The sequence below is a fragment of the Trichoderma virens genome (assembly GCF_000170995.1).
Source record: "Trichoderma virens Gv29-8 chromosome Unknown TRIVIscaffold_81, whole genome shotgun sequence".
NCBI classification, from domain to species: Eukaryota; Fungi; Ascomycota; class Sordariomycetes; order Hypocreales; family Hypocreaceae; genus Trichoderma; species Trichoderma virens.
This window is the reverse complement of record NW_014013668.1, coordinates 40,728-60,647: the sequence shown is the minus strand read 5'-3', so window position 1 is coordinate 60,647 and position 19,920 is coordinate 40,728. Positions and strand designations below refer to the sequence as shown.

The 19,920-nt window shown below is 42.0% G+C and overlaps 7 protein-coding genes across 7 annotated transcripts; 2 read left to right on the top strand and 5 right to left on the bottom strand.

Annotated features, from left to right (window-relative positions):
- Positions 1-124: 124 nt before the first annotated feature.
- On the bottom strand, positions 125-1,855 carry TRIVIDRAFT_47998 (uncharacterized protein; the record flags this gene model as incomplete). Its single annotated transcript, XM_014098704.1, has 5 exons — positions 125-1,009; positions 1,063-1,366; positions 1,428-1,586; positions 1,656-1,743; positions 1,801-1,855. The coding sequence occupies 5 exons, from the start codon at positions 1,853-1,855 to the stop codon at positions 125-127; spliced, it is 1,491 nt and encodes a 496-aa protein (XP_013954179.1).
- Positions 1,856-2,847: 992 nt separating this feature from the next.
- On the bottom strand, positions 2,848-4,392 carry TRIVIDRAFT_58495 (uncharacterized protein; the record flags this gene model as incomplete). Its single annotated transcript, XM_014098703.1, has 3 exons — positions 2,848-3,727; positions 3,790-4,130; positions 4,180-4,392. 3 exons carry the CDS (start codon positions 4,390-4,392, stop codon positions 2,848-2,850), a joined length of 1,434 nt encoding a protein of 477 aa, XP_013954178.1.
- A 676-nt stretch (positions 4,393-5,068) lies between these two features.
- Positions 5,069-7,554, top strand: TRIVIDRAFT_192999 (uncharacterized protein; the record flags this gene model as incomplete). The annotated part of the gene is made up of 6 exons (XM_014098702.1): positions 5,069-5,382; positions 5,443-5,643; positions 5,704-5,974; positions 6,040-7,037; positions 7,097-7,243; positions 7,497-7,554. The coding sequence occupies 6 exons, from the start codon at positions 5,069-5,071 to the stop codon at positions 7,552-7,554; spliced, it is 1,989 nt and encodes a 662-aa protein (XP_013954177.1).
- TRIVIDRAFT_58493 (carbohydrate esterase family 16 protein) lies at positions 7,505-8,663 on the bottom strand (the record flags this gene model as incomplete). The annotated part of the gene is made up of 3 exons (XM_014098701.1): positions 7,505-7,578; positions 7,651-7,682; positions 7,732-8,663. The coding sequence occupies 3 exons, from the start codon at positions 8,661-8,663 to the stop codon at positions 7,505-7,507; spliced, it is 1,038 nt and encodes a 345-aa protein (XP_013954176.1).
- Positions 8,664-9,610: 947 nt separating this feature from the next.
- TRIVIDRAFT_47855 (uncharacterized protein) lies at positions 9,611-14,002 on the bottom strand (the record flags this gene model as incomplete). The annotated part of the gene is made up of 3 exons (XM_014098700.1): positions 9,611-9,866; positions 13,108-13,793; positions 13,853-14,002. 3 exons carry the CDS (start codon positions 14,000-14,002, stop codon positions 9,611-9,613), a joined length of 1,092 nt encoding a protein of 363 aa, XP_013954175.1.
- A 992-nt stretch (positions 14,003-14,994) lies between these two features.
- On the top strand, positions 14,995-16,341 carry TRIVIDRAFT_47985 (uncharacterized protein; the record flags this gene model as incomplete). The annotated part of the gene is made up of 1 exon (XM_014098699.1): positions 14,995-16,341. The coding sequence occupies one exon, from the start codon at positions 14,995-14,997 to the stop codon at positions 16,339-16,341; it is 1,347 nt and encodes a 448-aa protein (XP_013954174.1).
- Positions 16,342-18,062: 1,721 nt separating this feature from the next.
- On the bottom strand, positions 18,063-18,956 carry TRIVIDRAFT_47785 (uncharacterized protein; the record flags this gene model as incomplete). Its single annotated transcript, XM_014098698.1, has 2 exons — positions 18,063-18,594; positions 18,649-18,956. The coding sequence occupies 2 exons, from the start codon at positions 18,954-18,956 to the stop codon at positions 18,063-18,065; spliced, it is 840 nt and encodes a 279-aa protein (XP_013954173.1).
- Positions 18,957-19,920: the final 964 nt, after the last annotated feature.

The window sequence follows — 19,920 nt, the reverse complement described above, 5'->3', positions numbered from 1 at the left end:
GAATATAAACATAGTTGCTAACAGTGTAAAAAGCATTGAATATCATACTTTGGCTATCTACTAATACGATATAGAGGAATAAGTGAAGCACATCTCCATCATCTCGCACTCATTCTCGTAGCGCTTAAATAAATCCAAGAACATCGCGCTTTCTGTTCTCCACCATAATCCACTCATAAGCCTCCGTAGGTTGACCGTTCGAGTCCTTTTTACCGTCATCTCCCCCAGGTCTATATTTTTTGAGATTCTCAATAGCCCACACCATTTCCTTTGTGAGCGGAGGCGGAATTCTACCTTGTCCAGTCAACGTCCCAAGGCCGGACCAGTTGAGGAATCCCTGTAGCCATGCGTGCGTTTCGCCCTCGTCCCATGAGATGTCATGGAACCTACGGTGCTCCTTTCGTGTAAGTTCTTCTCTTTCAGATACCCACGCTTGTTGCACTGGTATTGGTGGAAGTGGGATTGGGTTGCGATTTGCAAACAGGCGGGCGAGGGCAATGGCTTGATATTCAAAACTTCGGAATGTCAATACACGGGGCAGGCCGACAATGCCGAGATTTGGGAAATCTTGGAAGAAAGTGTGCCAATAGCTCTTTACAAGCCTTCCTTTTCTGTAGTCCCACAGAGGCTGCCCATTCTTTTTGGCGTTCCAGAAAGGATATGATGGCTTGTATCCGGTACAATAAATGACGGTATCGATGTCATCCAGGTATGTGCCGTCATCAAAGAGAATTCTGCCATCGGGCAGATATTCTGATATAACAGGCTTCCATTCAATGCCTGCTGGAGGTGTATCTCCTTCCCACCATGTCTTTGATCTCTTTGACTGATACACGGGAAGCTGAGCTGTGGAGATAAGTTCTCGGCTAAGATCTGTCCCTGATGCAGAGTTGCCAATCACAACCACTCTCTTGGACTTGTAAATGCTAGGTGATCTGTATGACTTCGAGTGGACAATACGGCCAGGGTATTTTTTGATGTATTCTTCAAGTCCCTTGACATATGGTATCTAAATTTGTAAGCAGGTAGATTCTTTGGCTGTTAGTCAGCGAGAGAACCTACAGTTGGCACTGAGTAATGGCCGTTTGCCAAAATGACAGCATCAAATATTTCTTCCCACCAGATGTCAACGTTTTGGAGTGCATCGTATCTTCTGAGAGTCAACTTCCACTGTGTGGAGCCGTCATTTGATGGGTGATTAATCTTGAGAACATCCTCGACGGTGGTATTGAGCACCAAGAAGGAGTCTGTCTTGTGCAGTGCAAAGTAATTTTCAATGTACTGACGAGGGATGTGATGTGGAGCAAATGGCCCGTACGGAAAGCGGACATCCGAAAAGGACATGGCAATCTCAGGCACGTTTGTTCTTATGGAGCGTTTGTCAGCTTACAGCACTCCCGCAAAGACTCGGCCACCTGCAGACTTACGTCAGTGAATCGTAGATGGGCGTCGTGGAGAATCGCTCTTGTTGATTTGGACGAGTAACTGTAGGGAGACTCTCTGGAATCTCCAAAGGAGGATCTACTTCGGCCGGCAACGCTCCGGGACGCACCAAGACATTTGGCTGAACCGCAGCATCGTATATCCTAAGCCGGATGACACGGACGTTGAGCATCGTGTATATGCTTCATTATTGCATGTTGAATGGCTCTTACCATGTTCCTCCTGCAGATTGTCTTCTTTCAAAAACACGGATAACATCAAATGCTTCCTCGGCCTTCAACGCTGCCGCAGTTACCGCTCCTAGATGCTGCATTAGTAATTGTCATCGTGCTCATCCGTAGCTCTGTTGTGACCTACCTGCGGCCCCCGCGCCAATGACTGCAACAGACTTGATTTTATTTCCTCCACCCATTTTGTTAATGGTTTCGGGGTCTGTCAATAGTTGATATTATTTAGAGAAAGTGCAATGAGGGGGTTTGGATGTGCAAAGATATGAGGATCATCGTATCATGGGCAATCATGTAATTATCACGTGCGTTTGGATGTCGTGATCGACTTGGGCGATGGCACGATGCAGCCGTTATATGTCAGCTTTATTGTATTGGCAAATAGATGCATAAAATGCCTTATCGCGGAATTTCTTTGGAGGATATGTGCCACGACCTTATCAGTACCACCTATTTATGCCAACGATCATGATGACACAAGTGTTACTTCAAGTTATCAACAACAGACAAATGTCTCTTCTGAGATGATATACCAGTCTGATGCAGCGTCTGCAAGAGCAAGTGCCCGCAAAAAATTGAAGCCCTGATTCAATTAATCATGAATTATCAACTGGGTCAATAATATTGGCTGTTGTTCTGCGCGACTGTATGAAGTAATTTGGGGAACCCTCACATACATGCAATCTGGCATCGACAATTACGCACTTGCACGTTGCACATAGAGCCGGACAGTCAATCTCACCATTTTGACTTCTTCTTTCTCACTTGCTTCTCTTTTAACAGTATTTTATTGGTGTGTATTGACTTACATAGGACAGGCATCGACATGAAAGTGCCCTGTTGTAAAACGGGGGCGCTATCAGAGTATATGGCTGGGCAACTGGCCCACCCACCTTATACCGGCACTCGATGTTGTTATAAATAAAACACTAGAAGTAGCCTCTGTGAGGTAATAATTCGGATATATCCTAGACTACATGTAATGATGAAACCCACAGGCTTGGCCGCGGGGAGTGCGGCACAAATAGCATGATAACCAATCGCACCCGTTGTAGAATCACAGTTAAGTTGAGAGATGCCATCCAATTTTTATCATGCGTCGCGCTAATTCTTCTTTCATATATAAAAAACATCTCAATTTCCCCGTACAATTTTTCGTCTAAAGTTATGCAGACCCCTAACTTGAGTCCGCTCGCCAATGGTATCTAGCAGCTGGATGATCTGCTGGTGGTCGAGCCACTCCTTTCTTTCCATATAGGTTCTCACGGTAAGTTCCTCCATCAACGGCGTATCCATCCCAGAATAGCCCCCTCTCTTTCAAGACTGGGAGAAGCAAATCAATAACATCCTGGAATGTTTGGGGCATAAGAGCGTATGCAATGTTGAAACCATCCACATCGGCTTCCCTGACCCACCGCTCCATTTCATCAGCTACTTTCTCTGGTGTACCAATCACTGTGGCTCCTAGGCCCCCAACTTGGATGTGCTTTGCCACAGCGCGCTTTGTCCATTTGGGGACGGAAGGGGAGGCTTTGGACCAAGTTTCTACGGCAGATCGAATGGCATTGGACTCGACATGACGGAGCTCTTGGTCATCGTCGTATTGGGCTAGATCGATGCCAGTCCAGCCACCAAATAGGGCCAAAGCACCATCCTCTGAGCCGTATTGGATATAATCCGCATACTTAGCTTCAGCCTCTTCCTGGGTCCTTCCAATAATGGGACAAAGCATAGCCAAGAACTTAATGGTGCTAGGGTCCCGATTGTACTCGTCTCGTGCTGCAGCTCTAATCTCTGCAATGTTCTTGGCTATGACGGAGGGACTGTGTCCAGCAACAAAGATTGCCTCTGCATTTTTAGCTGAAAATGCCTTGCCAGCCTTTGAGGTTCCAGCTTGCATGATAACAGGAGTCCGCTGAGGCGATGGCTGACAGATGTGCGGCCCTGGCACCGTAAAGTACTTCCCTTGGTGGTTGATGGGCCTGACGAGGGCTGGGTCTGTGTAGATGCCCTTTTGGCTATCAAGCTTTACGGCGTCATCTCTCCACGATGATTGCCTTTAAGTTTGAATCACTGTTAGCTGATAATTCCTTATAGAGAGACTCTAAAGAATACCTACCAAAGTTTGTAAATAGCGTCAACATATTCATCAGCAATTGCATACCGTTCATCATGAGGTGGCTGTTCCGTGAGACCTAAATTTCTTGCAGCCGAATCAAGATAGCCGGTCACAATGTTCCAGCCAACTCTGCCACCAGAGAGATGATCCACTGTGCTCAGACGACGGGCAAGATGGTACGGCTGCTCATACGTCGTTGCGATGGTAACTCCGAAGCCGATATTTTTAGTAGCTGCAGCCATTGCCGGAACCAAAACCAGTGGTTCATTTACAGGCAGCTGTGCCCCAGATATGATGGCAGGATCTGGGTTACGAGGTCCTTTGTACACATCGTAGGGACCCTGATAACGGTGTGAGTCTGAGTCTCTGAATATGGATAATCCAACTTACCAGAACATCAGCAATGAAGATGCCATGAAAATGGGCGCTCTCCAGCAACTGAGCTAGCTCCACCCAGTGGTGAATGCTGTTGAAGTTGGCTGATCGATCTTCAGGGTGTCTCCAGAGGCCAGGGGATTGATGGCCACTGCATGACTCAACGAAGGCATTGAGAATAAGCTTCTTCTTGGGGATACCATTGGTTTGGTTAGCTGTAGACGCCATCTTTAGATATTCAAGCTACAATAGATCGGATCTCTTGCAAGCTGCTTAGAGAGTTGCTGCTGACTGAACAAGATCCGAACACGCGGGGTTGCGACTTGCATATGATATCACCGGTAGCACTGCAGCACCCGGATCAAATATTCTTTATATCATCAGATTTAGAACTGTCATTGGATGAATTAGTTCCTGCGCACTTTACCCATGAGATGACGTCAAGCGCAGCTAGAATTGCGCAATTTCGATAGTGACATTCAAGAGAGTGTTTCCATATACACTAAGAACCGATCTTGAACAATATTATTTTGGATTTACTCCACGCTATCAGGAAATAAGCCTGTGAGAAACCACTGACATCTCCGGTATCGCGCTGTCAAATCCCCAAGATACTGGATCGCGAATCACCTACCGTCTCGGTAGATAGCTATATGCGACTAAGGCTGAACATCCTGGCAGCAAGCTCTCGCGTCATCGGAGCTAAATGGTGCAACACCAAAAACAACGCGCCCCGGCAGCTTAGGGCTGATTTTCGGAGGAGGGAATGAAATGGTTGTGGTAAAAGTTAAACAAAATTGTCTTTATCAAATTATAATATGACGGCGTTGTGGGAAACAATTTCCGTGAATTGGGATGTTGATTGAAGGGTTAACAACCAAGCTTCGTTGCTGTTGACTTCACCATGCTTCACTTTGAAAGAGCGGCGGATGCCGGTGCCGTCAGCCCGCCTCTGCCACAGGCAGCAGGTTATGTCGTTGTGATTGCAATTGGTTTCTTAATTGCTTTCATCATGATATTTACGACCCACTTGTTGAAGAAAACGATTGGAGAAGACAATAGGACCACTGAAATGTTCATGACGGCGAACCGATCTGTCGGTACGGGATTGACAGCTTCGGCTGTAGTATCATCATGGCTCTGGAGCACTGCAATGTTAGGAAGCACCCTTGTAGGGTATAATTTCGGTGTTGCAGGACCATTTTGGTTTGCTGCTGGGTAAGAATCTACAGTTGAGACACTATTTATCGCTGTTGACTAACATGATGCCATTATCAGATGCTCACCTATGATTGTTTTCTTTGCTTTACTTGGCATAGCATGCAAGTTGCGTGTGCCTGAAGCTCACACATTACTCGAGATTGTGAGAATACGATATGGTACAGCGGGACACATTGTGTGGATTGCACTATGCTTGATCAACAACATCATTGCCATTGCCAACATGCTTCTTGGAGCAAGTGCAGCTATAACAGCGCTGTGAGTGACGTTCCGATCAAAGTGATGAATGAATGTTTTATTAATCAAGTCTGAGATCAGCACCGGAATGCACATTATTGCTGCAACCTTTTTGCTTCCCGTTGGCGTCATTCTATACACTTTCGTCGGCGGCATCAAAGCAACCTTCTTGACCGACTACTTTCACACTTTTGTCATCACAGTCATCATCTGTTTCTTCACAATCAAGACTTTTGCTGTTCCTGAGATTGGTTCTCCTGCAGGTCTCTTTGAGCTCATTGTCAAAGCTGGGCAAGATCACCCCGTGCCTGGAAACGAAGGTGGCTCTTATTTGACCATGACTAGCAAGAATGTCAGTTTATTTTTTTTTATGGCCATGTTCTTTGATGCTGTTGTTCACGCTGACTGATGAAATAGGCTATTCTGTTTGGCATCATCCATATCTTGGCCAATTTTGGCCTCGTTATCATGGACACTGGTTTCTTCGCAAAAGCTTTCAGCGCTGCTCCTCAAGCGGTAGTCCCCGGATATATCGTTGGTGGTATTGCTTACTTTGCAATTCCGTGGTGCCTCGGCACTTTAATGAGCTTCTCTGCTCTTGGTTTAGAAAACACAGTACGGTTCCCGACATACCCTCGGAGAATGACTCCAGAAGAAGTCTCCAATGGGTTGGTCATGCCTTATGCTGCATATGCCATTGCTGGAAAGGGTGGAGCTGTTGCAGTACTGTTGGTCACTTTTATGGCTGTCACGTCGACCATCAGTGCCCAAGTCATCTCTGTATCATCCATCATCAGCTTTGACATTTACCGCCAATACTTTAACAAGGCCGCCACGGATAGGGATGCAATTCGATGGAGTCACATTGGAGTCGTATTCTTTGGACTATTTTCTGCAGCCTTCTCCACTGCGCTTTTCTATGGAAACGTGAATCTCGGCTGGACACTGTACATGCTTGGTGTTTTGACATGCCCTGGAATCTTCCCCACTGTATTCACGATTCTATGGAAGAGACAGTCCTGGGCTGCCGCTATCATATCGCCACTGCTGGGCATGGCTACTGGCATTGCTGTTTGGCTCGGCTCGGCTCATGCCTTATATGGTGAAGTTACTGTGGCTTCAACTGGACAAAGTCTGCCCTGCGTTTACGGAACTGTGGCATCAGCGCTAAGCCCTGGGCTTTATTCCATTGTCATCTCGCTCATTAGGCCGGCCAATTATGACTGGGCAGACTTCCGAAAAGAACGCTTGGCTTTCAGCAAAACAGCCAGTGCCGATGCTCAAGCCACTACTGACTCCAAAACCCCAGAGGTCACGGTGTCGGATTACTCAGAAGATGCCGCCAAGTTTTCGAAATGGGGGAAAATTGCTGCTTTCTGGGCAGCCGCAACCTTCTTGGGCCATTGGGTACTATGGTAAGTTGAGAGTATTGACCCTTCATAGTAACATCATCTGACAAGACTTTCGCTGGCAGGCCACTTCCTATGTACGGCTCAAAATATATATTTGGCAAAGGCTTTTTTGTCGCCTGGATCGTTGTTGCGATAATATGGGTTTGGTGCACCATGCTGATTGCTGGGTTTTATCCCATTATCGACGGTAGAAGACAGCTGCAACTAGTGTATCGTGGATTAAGAGGTATCAAAACGGTGGACGATGATACCGAAAGCGGGACGGAAACACCAAACAGTGGGATTCTAGAAAATAAATAGGTTCCATATTTATGAACTAATAACGATAATGATTTTTGGTCCACCTATTGGCAATTAGCTGTTTTGGAATATTTTTCTTGGGCGGCAACTGGGAATTTAACAATCGTAATTCTGTAGCTGAGCTATTACATGGAATCTCGATATCACTATTTCGCATAGCAGTTTTACTATCAATGACCCCAATATGTACCAAACTTGGAATCTCCAGAAACGACTTTAATAAACTCATGCGCTATAAGAGAATCTGCCAATTGTATCATTAGCATCCACAACTAAAAAAAAAACTTCAGCTGAAAGATCACAGCAATGTATTTACCTGTTTTGTTTGAAGGGTGTAGCTCATCGTACCTGTCCCTCATGTCAGTGTATTGTCATTCCAAGGACGCAGAAAAATTACCAGAGATAGGAATCGAGGGAGCCCGGGCCGTCCTGGCAATTCGCACCATTTACGTCGCAATGATGGAAAAATCCCTTGACATTGTATGGTGGCTCCAAAAAGTTCTTTGGCTTGTTATAGATCTCGGTAATGAAGCTGTGTATGTCGAAAATTGCAATCTTGGCACCAGGCCAGCGATTTTTGACCAGCAAATTAAATGGGACCCCGTAATCGATTATTGTGTTTGCTGATGTAGTGTATTCGAGCATCTTCTGGGCATACTCTGTCTGGTTGTACAGTGTCTTGTTTTGCCAGAACTGATTGTCTCCTGCGCCTCCATCCGATTGGGGACGGTAGAGCCCTACAAGTTGAAGAGCGTTTAAATTGAGGATAACAAAGCGCCGGCCACCGCTTTCGTATATTGCGTCAAAAGTAGACCAAAGACAGTCGATGTACGTCGTAATATTTGTTCCAGCCACTTGTGAGTCGCTGAGGATGCCAGTGTAACTCAAGTCATTTGTGCCTATCCACAGCGCATAAACAGCGTTTGCCGCAGTTACACCACGGTATAAAGCCGTCTTGCGATCATTCTTAAAAGATGGGATTTCATCGGTAATAATTGATGGAAAATTAGCATTCATAAATGCTGCCCATCTTGCCACATTGTTGTTATCACATGTGGCACCAGAGATGGCATAATCATATAAAGTTGCACCCGTGCTGCCTCTAACATATTGCGGCCACGTCAAGCCTCCGCTGGCAGTGACGTTAGTCTCAGCTGGCAACACTCCTGGTGGCGGTCCATGGGCTTGATGAGATCCGTAATAGTTGAGTCGTCCATTGTCAGTATAACTGTCTCCAAATGTGACGAGATATTTGAAATCTGATTTGGGATGTAGAGAAGCAGCGTTCAAGGCCGTAGCAAAGCTAGATATTAACAGAATTGACCGCATATTTAGAGGTTTTCTTGGCAGGAAATATAGGTTAAGTTACGTTGATAAGAACAAAGGAAAATGGAAATAGAGGAAATGTAACACAGTATATAATAATAGTTATAATGAAATGTAACATCATATACACTCGAGGACTCATCAATGAGCCTTACCAATGTAATGGATATAGCCTAATATCATCGTCGATGCTCATCGCTAGAGAATTGCAACTGCCATAACTTGTTCGGGACTTACATACGCTCTAGCCATTACTGGTATTGTCTAGGATACTCCGCATTTTTATGCATTTGACAGTCCATTTTAGCAGGGATATCAATCCAACAAGCGGTAAGCATCCGGAAAATGTGATGGTTTCTTTCTATAAGCATCGTAGCTTGCCCAGAGAGGGGGAAAACCCCGCTCAAAGTTCGTCATTGGACGTTCAACGTTATATCAATAATAGGTAATGAGAGCTAACAAAAGAATATCGGAAATCGGCATTGAGATGGAGTGCATGTACGTTCTTCACATGGTGAGGCATCTTGATCTGCGTCTTTTGCGATGTGGGCGACGGAGACCGTAAAGGCCCATTTTAGCCTGTAGGCTAAACGGAAGCAGGATGACCGGAGGACCGGATCTCTTAGGGATAAATAGGCTTCCATGTTGGATTAATATTTGTAAAAGGGTCATGGAATGCATCACTTGCGATTGTAATACACTTTTGTAGGTTAATGCATCACTGTAAACAGGCATTGCGATAATGCGAATGGAGACCAAAGTTCGTTTAGGTGCATCACAGGACTCTCCCCCGTACGCACCAGATGTCTGACCAGCTGCAGGTCTAACTTCACCAGATACAATCTCAATTGAAGTATAAAGAAGGCCATTTTCCATTCAGCGTGGCTTCAGTACACGATATACCTGCAACCCATTCCATTACAGAACTGAAGGCAACTGACCGCAGTCGCCTACATATCTCTTAACCATCGCTTCAGTCCTGCGACTTGGGTGGCCCAAACGGGTCGTCCTATTCTAACCAATTCTTCTCCATAGATCTCTAACAACCTGCAGGCATCATCCTCTGTCCGACTCGGTGGCCTTGCACCATTGTCAGCAGTTCCAAGCGTGCTGTCGATCCATTCTCTCCTCCAGGTCTCCACTGCTTCAATGGCTTGATCGTTGCGAGCATCAACGTTTTTAGCTACTATGTAAAAAGGAGTCTTCCTATTTACACCGTAACGTATTCCTATTTAAACCGTAGTGGTCCGTGCCCATACTAAAATTAATGCGCATATACCACCGATCCCATTAATCCATACCTAATTACAGTGCGGCGCCCTAGCATACTATATACTTAAAAACTCTATATAAGACTAAGATTATAAAATTAAAGATTGCAAAGTTAAATATTATAATACCTCCCCCCAACAATAATGCCTTTTTCAGCAATAGTATTCTTAATCCACCGCTATTATTAAAGATATTAATTAACGCTAGCTTTAATAAAATTAACGCTTTTTTTTTATTAAATACACCGGTAGCGTTAAAGGCCCCAGCCGTTAAAGTTAACTTTAACGATAATAAATTTAATAACCTAGAATAGCTGCAATATTATAAATTTAACAATAATATTGCATTTTAACGGCCTAAAAATAAATATAAAAAGACACTGCTGCCTTTATATACCGAAAGGCTATTACAGCCGCCTTTATATATAATAGGGTCGCTATAGTAAGCTGCAGAGACTGTAAAAGCTACAGAGACCGCAGAGGTTATAGAAATTACATTAAAGACTACATTAAAGCTAAAAATTCCATTACTACCACTTTTAAAGCTATATAATATATTTAATAAACTTCTAGCCTTTTTATAAAGTTTCTACTATAATAATAATATTACTATTTAAACTAAAAAAAGTTTAAACCTATAGATTATTAATAGTAAAAAAGTCCTTACTTATTATTTTCTTATTTACAACTATATAAATTATCTACTTTTAATAAATAAAAAAATCTAACATTTATTAAGCCAGTAAATAAAATATCCCTATAAAATTATAATATTAATAACCAAAAGTACTAACTAAAAGTAATCCTATTATATTACTTATACTAAATATAATTATAATTTATTAACTTATCTATTAGCGTATAATATATATTACTAATAGACCCCAGCCCAGTAGCAATAAAAATAAAATTTAGCTAAACACTAGGCCCTTCCTATATATAAAATATTAAAAATTATAAAAGACTTTAGTGCCGCTAAGCCTACGTTCTTTTATTAATTAAACATCTATAATAACAGGTAGAAGATTTAAATTAAAAGACTTAACAGTTTATTAGCTACTTAAGCCTAAATTAAGCAACTTTAAGATAATAACCTTTACTACTATATTAAATTTAACACTAATAATAAGGTTAAGGGTATTTTATAGATTTATCTTTAATTAAAGAAAATATAGCGTTAGTTCCTTAAAGTCCTAGGTTTTAATAATATATATAAAACTAACTGCTTTTATATATATCTTTTTAAAGTTATAAGTATTATAGATTAAAAGTTAGTAATTAACTTTATATTTAATCTTATTAATATAAAGAAAGAAGATAGCTTTTTGTGGTTTTATTAACGGTTTAAAGACCTTTATTAAAACCTTTATATACTGGCGCTAACTATAATAATTATAAATAAAGAGTTAACGTTAAAGAATACTCTTAAATTAGTCTTCCTTAACACTCAGCAGTAATTATATATTTACTATATTAACGCTAATATTAAGGTATAAATTTAATTAAAGTAAAAAAGTAAAAATAGTAGCGATAATAATAATAAATTTAAAGCCGCTGATAGTAATAATAATAACCTCTTTAATATATAAGCTAGCATTAATGCTGTAAATAATAACCTTACTGCTTATACTATTAAGTAAAAGATTACTAAAAATAATAATATTACTTTACTACCTGCTGCTAACCCCTTAACTTATAAAGGAATATTTTATACTTAAAAGCAGATTATCTATACTAAAAATAAAAAAAGTTTTAAAAAAGCTTAATATAAAATAAAGGTTATATATAATTTAATATAAAACCATATCTTATATTATATTTTAAAAAAATATATACTATATTAAAAGCAGTAGGCTTACTATTATATTAAGTAATATTATAACTTCAGTTAGTAAATTAACAGTTTTATAAAAACAGTATATAAAAATATAAAATCTTTCCTTATTATAGATATAAATAACTTTCTTTACCTTTATAATATAATCTACTTTATATTATAAAAGAAAAAAAAAGATTATAATAAAAAAGTAATTAAAATATAACAGCAGCTATAGTAGTATTTTATCTAATAATAGAACTAATTAAATAATATTTTAATAACTATCGGTTATATTACCGTTAATTTCCTTATATAATAGTATTACCTAACCATAGCTGTAATACCTTTAAACCTTACTTTAATACCTCCGCTACTACCTTTTTACACCAGTAGCTTTATATAATAATATACGCTTCCTTACAGCTATATAATTTTTAAAAAGCTTAACGCCAATAAGGCCTTTAATAAAGATAATATCTACCTATAATAATAGCTAATTAAACCTTTAATATATTTTCTTTTATTTTTTTTATAAAAAAGCTATTAACTATATAATATTAAAATATTAATAAACCTTTACTTTAAATTTAAGACCTTAATATTATCCAGAACCTTTATAACTAACCGCAGCTTTTAAATAATAAAAAAATAACTATATTATTAATACTAAAGGCCGTTAATAGCTAAAATAATATTAAATAAAAAAAGATAATATAGTTAATATAGCTAAAAAAGCTAAAACAGACTATACAGTTATATTACCATAAGTACTGCATAAAGCTAAATATATACTGTAATCTATTATAATTTAAAGTTAAAGACTTACAGAGGCCATTATAAAGCTGTAGCTGGGGCTGGGGCTAAGGCCAGACTACTCTATTATAATTAACGAAAAGCTCGCAGTTGCGCCTAAATTTATAGATTAAAAGAACTATAAAGGGATAATCGCAAAGATAAACCGGCGCCTCTGCTATAATAAGGCTGGCTGCAATAACCGCCGCTACCCTTAAAATAAACCCTAAAACGGAGGCTATAATTAAGTTTAAGGCTAAAGACATTATTATTATCCCAGCTACTTAGATTGAGGAGGATAATAAAGTTAATAAACTAACTAAACTATAAAAAGTATATTTATTTTAATTAAAAAAACTAGAATTATTATTTTTAAATAAATTAGTGTAGATTAATAATTAATAGTGTTGTAATATATAATTTTATATATTAATCTTCCTTTCTAATATATTATACTGTATTTTAGTATACGGGTGTAGTAATTACGATTAAGGGGGTAAATCTAGCTTACGATGTAAAGCACTACAGTTTAAATAGGAATACGTTACGGTGCAAATAGGAAGACTCGTAAAAAGATGATCGCTTTGCATGCGCTCTTTTCGGTTTAAACAGAGAAATTTGAGAGAAAGTCGAGAATATCTGCAATAGCTCGGCAGTATGGATTTCTTCAGGCTTGTGCATAACGGCAACCAATGTTCCGCCGCTTTTAACATGCTCCAAAGCGATCACAAGTTGCGCAAGCTGTAGGCGCCCTGCTTCTCGATTTTCGCGCCACTCTTCGAGTTCCTGGTTGCGTGTAACCTGGCAACCACAGATGACCACGTCAAACATTTCTTGTCCCAGTAGCTTTGTGACAGTAAATGTACTTGCGGCAGGATGGGTTTCTGGTATAGAGGTCAAGCCCATGTCTCCAGCAAGAGTATTGATATCACAGAGATCAAGTTTCACCCCTCTATGCCTGAATTGTACCGAATGGCCACCGCTGGCAAGAGGCAGGGTGATTGCTCGAAGTGTAGTCTTGGGGTAAGATTTCATTATTGTTGCCGAGAATCCTCCCGGAGCCATTCCCATGTCCAGTGCCGAAGGCTTGTCGCTCGACCGTAGTATATCGAATGCACCAGTGCTAGTATTAAGCTCGTTTCCAATAGCAATTGTCATCTTATAAAAATAAGACTCTCCGTCCGGTGATGGATTATCAGCTCTTTGGCGTTGCTGCTGAAAAAATTCATCTCCAGTCGGATGCCTCCAGCCCTGTTCTATGTTTAGTAATTGCAGGTACCAGGATTTATACAGAAAACTAAACCACTTACCTGTTGTCGAATATCACAAAGCGCGCGGAACGTTGGGCTGCGCTCCCAAAGGTAATTATGGATTAGCTGCTGGGGACTATTTATCGCTGCCACTAGATCTGTTCCCTGTGGCAAGTCCGCGCCTGTCGGTTCTATGGCTGTAGTATCCATATTGCCTGTATTCGTTGTTGTTGTAATGAATATGGTAGAGATTGGTAGCAAGGCAAGTCCCTGGTGTTTCTATTTAACTCCATGGCTGCCTAAGGCTCCAGAAGGATCCTTTGCGGTTGCTACACACATTCACATTGGTGTAACGGCCATTAGGTACGTGATTTTGGCGTGTCTTTCACGAGCTGCGATTGGATGTCCCCAACTGTCGACGGCGATATGCATTGCCATTCTCTCATAGGACAAGGCTGGCTCAATATGTGGATACAGGCTTCAACCAACTAGCAGGTTTAGTAACCGCTCCGACAGCGCAGGAAATACTTTTCTTGTCATACATTGTGTGTTTCTACTTGAGTATGACAGGGCATTTGACCTAGGCATACATGTGTCCTCACGGTTCTGTGGGAAGATCTCTGTTTAGGCATTGCCACAGGGGGGCGGGGGAAGAGTTTCTATGAGAAAACAAGCATAATTGGTATGATTATTGGCCAAAGTTAATTTCATACCGAAGAGATATAGACGAATTAAATTAAAGTGATTATCAACATTCACCAGGCCGAATATCAAGGGTATACTATGAAGATGCTCCCCCATACACATATGTACATGTACACATACCACTGCAGTATGGACTACAGGAGCTTCACGTATACATGCGTTTCGCACTCCCATATCGTTGTGAGGACAAGCCCTTTTGCATAAAGCTACTATGCAGAAACAGCTCAATCGAAAATATGGCTACCTAGGTAATAGGTAGATATGTATAAAGCTTCATTCGTGTTTACTTTCTTTCGACTTCGTCCGATCGCTATCATGATGATAACCACGTGTGCCCACACGTGATCATGAGCACCAAGCTGGGCTGCTACTGGTCAAACAACATCTCTGCTTGCAGTCGATGGCTTCCATTCATTTTTCTTTCCTCTGCTCTCATCGATCAATCTGAAGACATTCGAGTTTCATCATTATCATCATCATGTTCTAGAAAGTGCAACATGGCCGACATCACAAGTACCGCAAGTGACTACAAGGGCATCGTCGGCCCCCTCCGCAATCGCTGCGCACACTGCCTCTCTACTGGCCCAAAACTCCTTCGATGCACTGGCTGCCTTGCCGTCCACTACTGCAGCCGTGAACACCAGGCTGCTCACTGGCCGCTGCATAAATCTACCTGTATCAAGATCAAGAAAGCGCGAACGAAGCTTGCCAAAGAAGATGTTAAAGTCCGCAACGCCACGGAGGACTTCGTTACTCCTGCCAACGCCTTTGAAACGCATGTCGGCCATTTCTGGGGAGTCTTGAGCACACGCGACTATATGCGCGCACGGATAGCGCTGGTCATGAAGCTTCTTATTCCGGGGACGTTGGGAAGCGTCAGCGAGGCCCTCGAGCACATGCGCGATATGCTTCGACTGTGCCGCCGTGACAACATGGGGCTGCGGGAGATGGTACCGGCTGTGATGCTACGGCTGGATCTCGACCAGGAGTGCTATGATTTTGTGAAGTGGTGGGCCACGTGTGATCCAGACGGCACCTACGACTGGGGCGATATGACCCTGCCGTATCTCAACCTTCACGGTGCCGACGTCTTTGAGGATCTAGGGTTTCTTCTCGGCGACTATCCCGACTTGAATCATCTTGTTGCTATTCTACTGCTCAAGATGAAGCTCCTCGTCGACATTCACAACCTAAAGATCGCCCGCAGGATCCTATCTCGAAGCCACCTCCCTTTTGAGCTGCGGGATAAGATAGAGCTAGCCGTGGTACGGAGTCCCCTATCCACGAAGCTCCAGAAAGAAGCCACTGAATCTCTTTCCCAAACTGAATCAACTCTCTTGAACCATATCCGTCGGCTTGGCGCTGCCATAGTCGAGGCTAACGGCAATTTCATGTTCAATCTCTTCGACCCTGACGAAGCACTCTGCTGCTGGCCAGAGGCATACTCAACCGGTTCCTGGGAAGAAATGGCCGTCGCCTTAAAGAATTCATATGCTGTCTGGTGGGAGACTGAAGGTGTTTTGAGCCTCCTGAACGATGCGCGCGCGTGCGCAGCGCGAGATTCGGAGGATGAGATCAAGGACATGATTGAGGGCGAGAAGTTCAAGTCGGGGCCAGGCTCGTATCCTTCAGCCAAGGAGCTGTTGGAGGATGTGAGCGTGAACCGCATCTGGGGTTACTTGGACTATGCAGCTGAGAATGCCTCCTACTTAGGGCCTTGGTCTGAGCGGCCTTCTGAGCAGCATACGAGGGCAAACAAGGAAAGTTGGGCGAGAGCTGAGGAAGAGGATGCGGAATTTGACGACTTGCTTGATGACGATGCATGGAGCGACGAAGAAAATTAGCTGTTATTTTAACTGGCTTTTATCAGTCGAGTGTTAAGAGATCTAGACAAGGCATAGTATGCCTTATCTCACTATGAGTCGGAGGATATATATCATACCTCGTTGTGGTATGGACAATGGTACTAGATGTGTAGTGAATCATACTTCTATGGACGAAAGATAATACATGTGCAGTTTGTCATGCTATGTCGACCTTGTTGCGTCCCTCAATGTAATGGTACTCTTAGAGTGACTTCATGAAGACTAATCCAGGCTACCATGGCTTCTATGAGGTAAGGTTTATCGCCAGACCCATAAGTATGCAGCCAGCCATCCAACGAAGAAGAGGCAATATGATCAGGTCTTTCAAGGACTTCAAGAAGAAATAGCAGCAGACCGGGGCTTGGAACAGTACGAGCGAAACTCCATCTAGCTGCAACGCTACAAAGAGTGATTCTAGGCTTCAGAAGTTATGATCAAGAAACTATCATGGCTTTTAAAAACAAGTCACTATTAGGTGGATAAAATAATGTATGGCTAGCAACTGGGGTTGCCATGATGAATTGAATCAATGAGTACTGTGTAATATAGTATGCAGTCAACAGGAAGCAAAAAATTTGGGTGTTGAGAAATACCTGAGAACACACTTTCTACATTTACATTTAATTAGTATTCAAGAAATCACTTTCACCACGTAGATTATCCTGAAGTGAATTGGTCAGCTAGTCCACCTTCTCAATAAGTTGACATTGCAAAAGAGTCTCCTTGTAGCGAATTGTCATGCTTCTATTCCCCCGTTTGCCAAATAGTCGCGGCTTCGCTGCAAAGGCAGTATCACTCTGTGCAACATTTGTTGTCTCCATTTCTCTGGTGGTGCACTCCGATTTCCCCCGAGACACCATGAGACAGCACTTGCATAATCTCCCCTGCTTCTTCATTAACGCGGCATTGCCATTCACGTGCCGCCAAAACATCGAAGCCTGCCTTTTCCGTATCAGTTTGTCCTGCCGGTAGCTTTTTCCTCCCTGATTGATCTTCTATAATCTGACCGAAGTAAAGCTCCAAAAGCATGATACCCAAATGATCAAGTGCCTCAGCAAAACGGAAGTGTTTCTCTGCTGCAGACAATGTGTCATCCTCAAGTGAACCTTTGAAGTTTTGACTTATGTGAGGTTCTTCGATTAACGCTGTATTTTTATTTTTGCGTGGGAAAATAATGTCGACTCTTTGGAGAGGGGATGTTAGCCACGGAGAATCCAACAACTGAAAGCATGTGGAGGCAATAGTCAATGATAATGTATATCTCTCCGAGCGCGTAAATATTGTATGCATTTTGCCTTGAAGTATTTGGTCGAGAGTTACCGATGGCATTGCATGGGTGTTTTGCTGGGAAATGTTGTAAATATAGTAGCGACAACCCTCACCAGTGAGATAGCCATAGCACGACCTTTCCAATGACTTAAATGAAGCGCAAAGGCTCAATATCTCACGAGTTATGTTGAGGGATAGGGGTGTCTCTATACATGTAAGAGTGACTAGTGGCGGCGGTCTAAAAACGCATTAGCCCATTGCAACCAAAGTGTTTAATGATATTCACCAACTTCTGCAACTCTATATTTGATTCTGAACGACCATTTTTCTCATAGTTTGTTCCAGTATGATAATGCTTGGGACCAAGCTGGTAAGAGGGTTGATTCTCAAGAAGTGTGACACTTTGCTTTAGTTTTGCTGCCACTATGTCATCACTTTCCGAAACCCTGATCTTGTGAAACTACCAAATCGGATAGGTTGAAGCCTGTTACTATGATATCAAGTTCGGCCTTCGCTTCTGTTCGATGTTGAAGTAGCAATTTTGCTCCGTGCTGCTGACATTGACAGACCCAGGCAGAAGCTAGCGCTTGAAAGACATTTTTGGCCTTTTTCCAAAAATCGCATATAGCTATATCCATATCTTCTGACTGATGTTTTGGTTTTCTATCATTCACCAAACGTGCGTCTTTATTACTAGCTTTGAGTAGCGCCTCTAGCTTGCCGTTGCATTCATTGACTTCATTGAAGAGTCTTTTTCGAATGGAGTCATTTTTGGTCAGCTTGAAGATGTAAATCAGAAATTGAAGCCCCTTTTTGGCAACAAATGATCGAAATGTATCTGGGCCAGTTGTATTTTGCTCCTGATGGTGCTGATTAATTCCTCTGTTGTATTTACGTGTATTAAACTCGCTTACAAAATTATCAAGTAGTCTTTGCGTCCACTCGGAATCGATTGCAAGCACTCTATTTATTTCGTCCATAGATTTTCTGATTCTCTGTATTTATTGCATATGCAACCCATAGGACTCTTGAAGTCGCTTCTGCAAAAGTTCGGCGATGCGTTCCTCGTTCCAACAGTCGCCTCCAGGTGATAGCAGAAGTTCTTTAATCTTTTGTTCATCAGCTACTAGGGGAAGTAGAAGCTTCCTCAAATTTGTTGTAAACGTCAATTTGTGAAACTCCAAATCTTCACGCCATTTCTTGTATTCAAGCCTTATTTTGTAAAAGAGGCCGAGCCGATGCGCGATTTTGGTATGTGCTTCCAGAGCGTTGATGGCGATAGGGAAAGAGCGAAGAACAATTCCGGCGATCTCAAAGCCGGACATTGCGAAGATTTGACAAATGTTGAATATTGGAAACCAAAGAAAGAGAAAAATGGATGCTTGGAGTGGCAGCTTTGTTTCTCAAGAATAAGGCTGGGCATTCAACTCCGTGGTATGTAATTCCCCCTGACCAATCGCACATCTCGTATGCATGTGCCACCCAAGTGGGGTAATGAAACCCCCTCATCGCTTCGGAGTCTCTTCAGATAGGGACTGCCTTCTTTGTTATAAATCTAGCGACAATAGTCATTGCCTACTGTTAAAATAGAGCCACGGAAACCTTCTCATTTGTCAGAGAGTCATAGTAAGCATCGTTTCTCAATTTTATTTGACAGCGAGAGGGAAACAACGATCTAACTTTTACATAAGAAGTACAAAAATTGCAAAAGGAGGTTCAACAGCCAATAAGATCTATGCCATCTGTATTTACCTGGCAATGTGTGCGTATCACTTAATACTTATTAATGATTATAAAAGCTAATGAATGTCATATTAGTGCCAATGCGGCACGGGTGGTTTGCTCTATGATGCGTGTGTTCAGTGCCCAGAACACAAATGTCAACATCCACGCTGCGCCAGTTGCGTGGTATTCCAGGACCGAATCGGTCTCGCAAGACCCAAGTAAAGTGGCATATTATAGCGTGGTTGCGATCACGGTACCGTTGGACTGCTATGTCATGATATAATCCAACGGATAGTGTTCGTATCCCAACTTTGAACGCGACCCGCAGCATTTCAAGACATTTATGACTGAAATTAGATAATAAACTTATTTGCGTTCATGTTAGTACTTTATTGATTGATAGCGCTAAACAATCCCCACCCATGCATACCTAGGTAGGTATGTTTGCTCTACAAACTTTATCATCATGTATCAAGCTGTGTTCGGCTATGGGAAGATTGAAATCTTTTATATGATGAAATCTTCAAAAAATTTTAGTCATAGTATTGTATCCGGTTATATTAC